A 10,780-nucleotide genomic window follows, 5' to 3' on the forward strand; every position below is an offset into this window, starting at 1 on the left:
CGGCTTTCTATTCAGCTTGTTTGTAACATTTGGCTTATTGCCAAGCTAACGTGAGCTGTGCTTGTTCATAACATGACTGAGCAGTTTAAATGAACCTTTCTACATGTTTATCTACACACAGGTGTATTGATAAAGTGTTGTCTTTTTACTCACGAAGGTTTTATTGCATGTACTTACAGGACCGAGCGTAGCCGTCTGCAACTCAAGTAGTTTGGAAGAACTATTAATTTCATACATTTCATTAAATAAGTAAATAAAACAGTAAAAGTTGTGTTTGTGTGTTAATAAAAAATATATAAAACAAAAATTAAAAGTAAATAAATGAAACAGTGTGTGTGTGAATAAAAAAAAAGAAGTAAAATGAATAAATGAAACAGTAACGTATTAATAGACAAAAAGTAAAAAATGAAGTTTTCTTATCCATCGCGTTTTAAGTTAAATCAGATTTGACGCTCGAGACATAACAGCAGTTTTTTTTATTTTATTTTAACTTTATTTATTATAAATTACAAAAATAGTCGGATACATACAGAAACACAAAGTCCGAGAGCCAAGACATTTCCCATATCACAAATATATATGCATATGAAAAATCTGCATAATCAAAACATTTGTAAAAAAAAAAAAAATGCACTTATCCTTATCAGATAGCTAACACAACGGGGAAAAACAAACTAAATAAATAATTATATACTATTGAAAAATATAAATAAAAAGAATACAAAGAAATAACCAGCCACGGGATACAAAAAGGGTAAATTCATTATACAATACATAAAGGATAAAATAACCACCATAATTTCAGGAATCTTATCAAATATACTTTTATAACGGTCTATAAATCTGTGGCTTTTGTTATTGTCGATCAGAGAAAGGGATTTGAGGAGTGACTTAAAGACGTCACTCTAGATTGGCCGTGTTTTAGTCAATTCTGCGCTAGACGGAGCCGCGTTGAACGAAAAAGCTCCACAACAGCCATTATTAAAAATGTGACCCTCTTTCTCCTCGTCCTCGCTTTCATTTGCTCACAAATTCCCTTTCTCCCACCGAATCAACTTAAAATAAAATGGCCTCCATGTTGACCTCTGTACGACAGCGTGCGACACCTGCTTCTGACTTGCTATTCTTTTGGGCACATGGGTCACTTTCAGGCCGTGACCAGGTCCGATAGGGGCCACGTTTAAAAAGCAATGTGAACAGTCAATCAAATAAAGTTAGAAGAAAGGTGAAAATATGTCTCCATTACAGGTTTTTTTTAACCAGAACTAATCTTTAGTAATAAACTGTACGTTGCGGCAGATCCACTCTATTTATAGCGATGAGGGCAGCTAAGTAACAGAAACAGCTGTCTGTGTGTTTGAATACAGTTAAACAGCCGCACAGAGTTCTGCCTCCAAATGATCCTGAGTCTCTGAAACAGTTTCAACACTAACATCATTATAAGCTTCATGAAAGAGGATTTATCGCAGGCTGTTGTGTTAGACTGCTTTAGTTTAAGTGTACCTAATAAACTGGTGTCTGAGTGACTCTTTCTTATCTATTGTTCAGATTTTTTCAGATATCGGTATAAAAGGTGAATTGGTTTGCCTTCATTTATGAAATTATATTTCACAAAAAATGTATCATCTCCCATGTTTCTGTTTTTATCTGTCCCGATACTGCCATGTTTAGGGATTGATCCACATTATTAGTGCACATTGTTCATTACACTTCTGTCGCATGCTGTGTTATACTGTACATAACTCCACTATCCTATTTTTATATTCTTCTAAATATAATCTTATTATTTCTTTTTTGCCTTGTGAGCAACTGTAACGAAACAAATATCCCCCGAGAATCTCTGTGTCTCCTGAGGCAGGGCGCGCCGCCTCTGCTATAAAAACACTGTAGGAAACCCTGAAGATCAGCCTCAGAAACCAGGTGCGCGTCAGGCTACAGTGCCCAGCTCAACTTTCTTTGTTAAATGTGAAATTAAAAAGACGATCTTGCAGCCTTCGCTAGAAATAAAAGACTCTCAAATGAACTTGGTAAAATGTCCGAACGCCATGTGGTCATTAAAGACTGCAGGTTACAACCAGAATAAAGACCTGAACACACACAGCCTGCTGTCAGCGGGCTGAATAGTTAGTTTTTGTTTTGTTCCTAATCACTAACTACAAAATCTTTTTTCTTCCTGCATCGCTGCTCCTCCTCTTTTCCGTGTGAACAAACTGTAAACCTGAACTGTCTGATGTCCGTCTGATCTGAACCTGCTGCTGACGCGGGCTCTGCTCTTTCAGGAGGAACTCAGTGGAGGAGCAGGACTCGTACCGAGGGCAGCCGGGAGTCTGCGGCCTCACCAACCTGGGCAACACCTGCTTCATGAACTCTGCTCTACAGGTCTGACACCCCCCCCTCCCCCCATTACCCTGAAGCTCAGACACTCACTGGAGTGTAAACACTGCACTACTGTGTAATCAGTGATGTAGACAGAAACGTGGCAGGTCCAAACTTCACACAGCTCTGACATTCGTGCATCTTTTAAAGTTCTCTAACGGGGTTTTTAACAGGCTTCAAGGTTACAAGGCGTCATGAAACCTGCTCGGTGTATAATAAACACCTGGCTGGTGTCAGTGTTGCTCCTCAGATTTCGACACAGGCTGCAGGAAACTCGGCCGCCCGTGTTTCTTCCAAACCCGCATGGTAGGAGCGTTCATCAGGTATCAGGTCCACTCACAGAAGGGTGCCGTTCAATTAAACAAAAAGGTGTGCAGTGTGAGTGACACTAGCGTCTGCTCACGATATCCACGCCCACACAGGGCTCTGCAGTGCGACAGATTCACCCGCTCACTGCTCATAAATCTCATCAATTAGGCCCGTGTGCGAGTAAAGACTTTAAGCTTCGCTCTGACAGACAGAGATGCGTCGTCGGCAGCTGAAGCAGTGAGAGAAGAAAATAGTTTATAGAGTATAAGGAAGGTTTATATCAGGTGCCTTTTGTTGAAACACGTTCCACTTTTTTAAAGCCAGTGTGCTCGTCAGTGTCTCTTTTCGTCAACCGACCAATCCCAGCCTGGATGGGTCGGGGTATAAAAAAGTTTGACGTACTATGGCAAATCTTTAAATCTTAAACTCTGTGATTATTGACATGTTAGATTAGAGACCAATAGAGAGCGTTCTTCTTTCACAAGGATTTTATGAATGAAAACAACCCACAGAAATGAAACAGCTGTAACTGGAATTAATATTCAACTAGAGTAATAAAAATTTGTGCATCTGTCCCACATGCGACAAGCCGCATTGCACCAATCACAGCAGAGTTGAATGTTTTAAAAAAAGCTGCTGTGACAAAATCTGAATTTTTGGAGTGGTGACCCCCCAAAAAAGGTATTTCTTCTTATGTTCGTTTAACTTTGTCTGTTTGTGTTGAGAAATACACGTTTCTAAAGTCAGTATTTTGTGCATTTTTCTTGATAATCAAGCAAAGAGACTCACGGTACCATTTGTTCCATTAAATCCCGGTCACAATTTTGTCCACAATAATCGCAATATGACCTTTTTCTCCAAAACGTGCAGCCCTAATCTTCACTCCCCGGCACCTATATTAACCTTAAACTCCTCCCGTCTCCTCGTCTTCCCTCTGCAGTGTCTGAGTAACACCCCCCCTCTGACCGAGTACTTCCTGCAGAGCTCCTACCTGGAGGAGCTGAACTTCACCAACCCTCTGGGTATGAAGGGGGAGATCGCCGAGGCCTACGCTGACGTCATCAAACAGATGTGGTCCGGGAGGCATTACTCTGTGGTGCCGCGAGTCTTCAAGGTACCGTCACGTTGAACCGATGAGTCACTGATTACGCACACATCTCAGTTTCACATGTGGGGAAAAAAATAAATAAACAAACACAGAAGCTCAATAATACCAGCGGATCCCAGCAGGAGGGCAGCGGCTGTACACTGTTATCTCACCAACACAAAGACTGGCTGTGTGTTAATATCCTGGTTGATACGTTCAGCTCTAGTTTCACAGAAGACGGAGCAGATCAGAGATCAGCGAGGCAGCTGCCTGTGAGGGGAAACTCAGAACAGGAGTGAAACTAAACTCCAAACCACAGAGCTGAACACAGAAATGTTGCTGCTACTGACTGCTCCTCAGTGAAATGCAGCTTTAAATGCAACAAAAACCTGCTGACAGTTTTCTCCAGCTCAAAGACCCGAGTTTGGCATTTTGGTCGTCGGCGTCTTGTGTTTTTATGGAACCAGAAGTGACCATATATGGATGAGAGGGTGGTAGCAACTTGTCAATCAGCTTGTAGCCCCGCCCTGAAGCCTCCCCTGCTTCCTGGTCTCTGTTCCTCTAAATGGGACCATAATTTACTAAATGAACATCATGCTGTGTTGAAGAAGACTTGAAACTAGCGACTGAGACCATAAACTCATCAGGAAAGTGTTTACTGAGGGAATAAATCAGCTGACAAGTAGAAACATTTTCTCACAGACTTCTATACAATCTGACTACTACAATCTCTCCCTGCTGGCCGTTAGAAAGAATGCAGGTTTAAGGCTCTGAAGGACCGTGGAGCATCCTGAAAAGATGCAAACGTCAGTGAGTAGATTTAACATGGAACACAAGAGCTGGTTCAACGTGCGTGACAGACCTCAACATCCACACTAATCAGGTTTAACCTGAAGAATCACATTGATATTAGTGTTTTCAGATACCTGTCTGCACCGACAGTAAGAAAAACTAAATCATGTATCACAGCGTTCTTCTGACAGACGTTGGTTACTCTGCTGAGTCTCAGCTGGTTAAACCTCCGTCTTTAGCTGTACTGAAACATGAGGAGACTTTTAATTTAGCTACCTGGTTCCCAGGTGAGTAATCCTGTCCTGCTGCATTGAGACTACAGTCACTTTGTGTTCTCTGGCGTAATAAACAGCAGCTTTATTGTGTGATCAGCTACTTTTTTTAAAAGATATATTTTGGGGCATTTTGCCCTTTCTTATGGAGGACAGTTTGATAGCAGTAGGAAATGGGAAGAGAGATCCATTTTAAAGGCAGTTGTTTGGTGTGACTGCTGGTTTAGAGTGGACGTCCATCTGGAATCCGAATATCACCGCTGCTGTCTTTTAATGACCGAAGCTTCAGTCTCAGTTACTATAAAACTGTGAGGCTAACTGACAAAAGAAAAAGATGTGATGCTTTACCATGCCTGTGTTTAATTGCATTTCCTAATGTCTGTCTGTGTGTGTTCCCAGACGAAGGTGGGTCACTTTGCGTCTCAGTTTCTGGGTTACCAGCAACACGACAGTCAGGAGCTTCTGTCCTTCCTGCTGGACGGACTGCACGAAGACCTGAACCGCGTCAAAAACAAAGAGTACATCGAGCTGCGGGACGCAGACGGACGACCAGACCAGGTGAGCTGCTACTAAACATATGTTTGCTTCTTCTACGGCTCCAAACAAATGTAGCAAACACCTTTTTCCTTCCGCTCCCACAGGAAGTGGCAGAGGAGGCGTGGCGTAACCACCGGCGGCGGAACGACTCTGTGATCGTCGACACGTTTCACGGCCTCTTCAAGTCCACGCTCGTCTGTCCGGAGTGCCGGAAGATCTCTGTGACGTTCGACCCCTTCTGCTACCTGAGCGTCCCACTTCCTGTCAGCAAGGAGCGAATCATGGAGGTCTTCTTCGTCTCTCTGGACCCCTACGCCAAACCCGCACAGGTAACCCTTTCTACCTGATGCAGAGTTGGAGACATTCCTGCAGTGTTCCCTAAGCTTTTTCTCTCTGAAGAGTATCGGACAGCATTATGGAGATGATGTAAAATGTGTTTGTGTCTGCAGCATCGTGTTGTGGTTCCTAAAGCAGGAAAAGTGTCCGACCTCTGCTCTGCTCTGTCTGAGATGACCAACGTACCTCCCTCACAGGTCAGTGTGTTAAGTCTGTTAAACAGTAGTTAGTTATGGGCTCAAATAAAGGTCAGTTTGTAGTTCAGAGATCAGTTCAATCCCAGTGCTTTCATGTCAGCCTGTGTGAACCTGTGACAAAAAAATCGGCGTTAGGAATTTGTGATTGTGTAGAAAAGATTAGATGTTTTAGAAGAAATGAGAACATAATCTGATTAAAAAGACATCAGTGACCCACAAAGAGTGGGTGGGATTTGTGTTATTTTTCTCTAAAACTCTGAACCTTTACTGCATATTCATGAGTGTCACAATACCCATCACTGTAACTTAAAAATGTAAACTAGACATTAGGGCTGGGCGATATATGGCCCTGAAGCAACTTCAGGAAGTTTCATAGTATTTCTGCAATAATGATTTTCTAATGATACGACGGATTTTCTCTCCTTGTACTGGTGCTTCTGCTTGAGGTGGTGAAATGAGTTTGTTGCATTGCCTCTCCTTTTGCTGTTACCGTCTTCTTGCACTTAATGTTTTTGTCTGATCACTTGTAAACGAACCCCTTCCACACCCCTGAAGTAAATGCTCTTTACTTGTAAAGGCAAGGCAAGTTTATTTGTATAGCACATTTTACAAAGCAAAATTTGGCTTTACCTAAAGCATAAAAGCAACAGGGAAATATAAAAAAGTTATAGTGTTACAATCAGGGTTAAAAGAGCTAAATGGAAATATTTAATTAAAAGCAATGATAAAAAGCTAAAAAAACAAAGAAAAAGAAAACCGGACAGTAAAAGTTACAGTGCAGTGTAAGTTATCAGTAAAAAGAAAAATCCTAAATATTTAATTAAAAGCAATGATAAAAAGCTAAAAACAAGTCTTAGTGAGGACTCGAGCAGCAGCGTTCTGAATCAGCTGCAGCTGTCTGATGGATTTCTTAGGGAGCCCTGTAAAGACACTGTTACAGTAGTCGAGTCGACTGAAGATAAATGCATGGATAAGTTTTTCCAGGTCCTGCTGAGACATAAGTCCTTTAATCTTTGTAATTGTGTTAATGTGGCTCCTCAAATTCAGGCCTGAGTCCATGACTACACCAAGATTTCTGGCTTGATTTGTGGTTCTTAACATTACAGATTGAAGTCAAGCTCTGACTTTCAATCGTTCCTTCCTGGCTCCAAAAACAATAACTTCAGTTTTATCCTTGTTTAATTGAAGAAAATTCTGGCACATCCAATTGTTGACCTGCTCAATACAGTCACTCAGCGCCTGTATGGGATAATAGTCCCCTGGTGAAATGGTTATGTAAATCTGTGTGTCATCTGCATAATTATGCAAACACATTTTGTTGTTTTTCATAATCTGAGCCAGTGGAAGCATTTAAATGTTAAACAAAAGAGGTCCCAGAATGGAGCCTTGGGGAACTCCACATGTCATTTTTGTCAGCTCAGATGTGTAATTACCTATAGACACAAAGTAGTCCCTGTCCTTTAAGTAGGATTCAAACCAGTTTAGTACTGTGCCAGAAAGTCCAACCCAGTTTTTAAGTCTGTCTAGTAATATGTTGTGGTCGACCGTGTTGAATGCAGCACTGAGATCCAATAATACTAAAACTGAAATTCTGCCACTGTCAGTGTTGAAGACCTTAACAAGAGCCATCTCAGTGCTGTGGTGTGGTCAAAGCGCCTTTTCTAGTTGTTCCGACCAGTCAAAGCACTTTACACTACATCACAGTCGCACACTGATGAGCAGAGGCTAACGTACCACCTGCTGATCAGGAACAGAAATGAACACATTCATACACTTTCACACACCGGTGGCTATGCTGTCGAGCTACAGCCCCCCCAGAAAGTCACTCTCCTTTCTGGGAGTAACTCCTTCGCTGTGGAGCCAATAGCAGTTTAGCTTTCACTTTCACATTTTTCATATTAAACATTATGCTGATTTGTGTTTAAAAATAAATAAAAATAAAGTAAATAAAACGGTGTGTGTTTGTGTTTTAAAAAAATAAATAAAACGGTAAATGTGTGCATAAAAAAATAAAGTAAATAAAACGGTAAAAGTGTGTTTATGTTTATAAAATAAAAAAATAAATAAAACGGTAAATGTGTGTATAAAAAAATAAAGTAAATAAAACGGTAAAAGTGTGTTTATGTTTATAAAATAAAAAAATAAATAAAACGGTAAATGTGTGTATAAAAAAATAAAGTAAATAAAACGGTAAAAGTGTGTTTGTGTTTAAAATAAAGTAAATAAAACACTAAATTTGTGTTTAAAAAATAAATAAAAATAAAGTAAATAAAACGGTGTGTGTTTGTGTTTAAAAAAATAAAAAATTAAATAAAACGGTAAATGTCTGTATAAAAAAATAAAGTAAATAAAACGGTAAAAGTGTGTTTATGTTTATAAAATAAAAAAATAAATAAAACGGTAAATGTGTGTATAAAAAAATAAAGTAAATAAAACGGTAAATTTGTGTTTAAAAAAAATTTAAAAAATAAATAAAACGGTAAATGTGTGTATAAAAAAATAAAGTAAATAAAACGGTAAATTTGTGTTTAAAAAATAAATAAAAATAAAGTAAATAAAACGGTAAAAGTGTGTTTGTGTTTAAAAAATAAATAAATAAATGAAACGGTAAATGTGTGTATAAAAAAATAAAGTAAATAAAACGGTAAAAGTGTGTTTGTGTTTAAAAAAAATTAAGTAAATAAAACGGTAAATGTGTGTTTGTGTGTAAAAACTTTTTTCAATTAAAAAAATAAAACTAGGCTTGTGTGTTGTGAGTTCAGTTCATATAGTTCATCAAATAAATAAACATTGTCTTGTAGTTGTTTTTTTTTGTAATCTCATTGTTTAATTGACATTTTTGCTCTCGTCGTCACCTGTTTGTCTCTTGAAGCTTTTGTTTTTATCGTGTGACTGTTACTTGTCACACTTATTGTTTGTATTTCTCTGTGAACTTTTATCTGAGCCCAGAGTTTGTGGACTGATGAGACCTGACGGTGAGGATCAGAGGAGGAAGGTGTTGACTGTGTGTGTGTGTGTGTGTGTGTGTGTTTCAGATGGTGGTAGCTGACGTGTTCAACCATCGTTTCTATAAGATCTACAACGCTGATGAATCTCTGAGCTGCATCCTGGACCGAGACGACATCTTTGTGTGAGAAAACCTCGACTGTTTTTATCAGCTGTTTGTCTTTGAACTGTTTGGTCACGAGATGAGACTAACTTGCCGCTGCGTTCAGGTACGAGCTGAGCGTGCTGGAGGAGCAGCAGGAGGAGCAGGTGCTGCTGGCGCTCTACCTGAGGGAGCGCTCTCACTACAGAGATTACGGCTCGGGCAGCAGCTCGTACGGCACGACGCTGTTCGGACACCCGCTGCTGCTCAGCGTGCCGCGCAGCAGCTGCAGCCAGGAGGCGCTCTACAACCTGTTCCTGCAGAGGCTGGCGTGAGTACAACACACACACACTCACTACAGTGAAGTTACCCTTTTGTTTGCTGTTGGTTTGCTATAAAGTGTGTATTACTGAGGTGTGTGTGTTTGTTTGTGCGCAGGCGCTACGTGCGACCTCCGAACTCCTCGGAGGAGCTGGAGGAAGAGGAAGAAGACGATGACGAAGAGGAGCTGTACAAGACTCAGACCAACGGCATCAGTGACGGTAACGTATCCTCCTGCAGCTACAAGCTTCACATTAATAACAATAATAATAATGATGTTTATTTGAACAGCACAAAATCAGTACAAGAGTACTGTCTCTGAATTGACCCTTCGCTTAGCCACGTCCCGAATACACAGCTGGCCAATCACAGCGCAGCATAGGGCTGCATCTCAAAAGTCAAAACCATCTCCTTTCCTAACCGCCTCTCCTCGACCTCGATGGAAAACGTCACGAGGTCAAGGAAAGATGTGAAGGATAATCCATAAGGACTCAGGAAAAGAGGGCGGCGGGGCTCAGAGAATCCGACTGCTCTTTTCTAGGCGACTTAATTATGCGACGCCGGATGTTACTGACGTGACCTGCCGTGATGAAACTACAACGTTCTGAAGATGGACTACAAAAAGCGCCCCGTGTTGTAATGCAGGCCGTCTAAAGGTGGACAACACGGTGGAAAATATTACTTCATAACCAAGACAGCAAAAAGGCCTATAAAAGGCGAGAAAACGGCGTTGAAACAGTTTTAGATTACAAAAAAGCCAAAAGAAAACAAACCAAAAGAAAGAAATTGTGAGAGTCTTATTAAAGTATCATAATGTGGGTCTGTGTTGGAAGGATTTTGTTAAATGTGGTCAATGGATTTTATCGTTTGAGATTGGGAACGTGCTTTAAAGAGGTGGTATTATGGTTTTTGGCTTTTTCCCTCTCCTTTTATTTAGTTATATATCTTTTTTGTGCATGTAACAGGTTTGCAAAGTGAAAAAGCCCAAAGGGAGTTCCCATCTCCCACAGAAAACTCTGCTCTGAACTGAAAACAGCTCGTTTCTAGTCCAGCCGCTTTGTGACTTCACAGGGATGAAAGCTAAATGCGCCTCATATAACGCTCGCCAAGCGGCGACTCCGACACGCCCTCAGAAACAGCGAGCTGCAGCACACAGCTCTCCTCTCCCTTCCAAACACTAGCTACCCTCCAGGCAGTCAGTGGACATAAAGTTGTTCCTGTGATGTAGAGACAGAGCTCAGTTAAAACTTTATGGATACAGATTAATAACTCACCGCTCTGAAACTCTCGCTCCAGTCCATGTTGCCGAGCCGGTCGGCAACACGTACGGCTGAACCCGAGCTGTTTACCGGCTTCTCGCTGACCCGCCCTTCTCTGCTTCTGATTGGCTAGTAGTCCTTAACTAGGAACTGAGCATGTGCAACTCCCAACAAAGATCATTTAGAAACAAGATGTATCACTCCAT

General features: G+C 40.8%; 1 protein-coding gene across 1 annotated transcript; it reads left to right on the forward strand.

Annotated features, from left to right (window-relative positions):
- Positions 1 to 1,136: 1,136 nt before the first annotated feature.
- On the forward strand, positions 1,137 to 9,536 carry LOC123974595 (ubiquitin carboxyl-terminal hydrolase 11-like; the record flags this gene model as incomplete). Its single annotated transcript, XM_046055413.1, is given in 9 exon segments — positions 1,137 to 1,162; positions 2,280 to 2,379; positions 3,626 to 3,799; positions 5,236 to 5,394; positions 5,478 to 5,702; positions 5,823 to 5,906; positions 8,942 to 9,036; positions 9,122 to 9,325; positions 9,433 to 9,536. Coding segments are annotated over 9 exon segments (1,171 nt in total), but the record flags the coding sequence as incomplete, so codon positions are not given.
- Positions 9,537 to 10,780: the final 1,244 nt, after the last annotated feature.

Source organism: Micropterus dolomieu, linkage group LG08 (genome assembly GCF_021292245.1).
Source record: "Micropterus dolomieu isolate WLL.071019.BEF.003 ecotype Adirondacks linkage group LG08, ASM2129224v1, whole genome shotgun sequence".
In the NCBI taxonomy this organism is placed as follows: Eukaryota; Metazoa; Chordata; class Actinopteri; order Centrarchiformes; family Centrarchidae; genus Micropterus; species Micropterus dolomieu.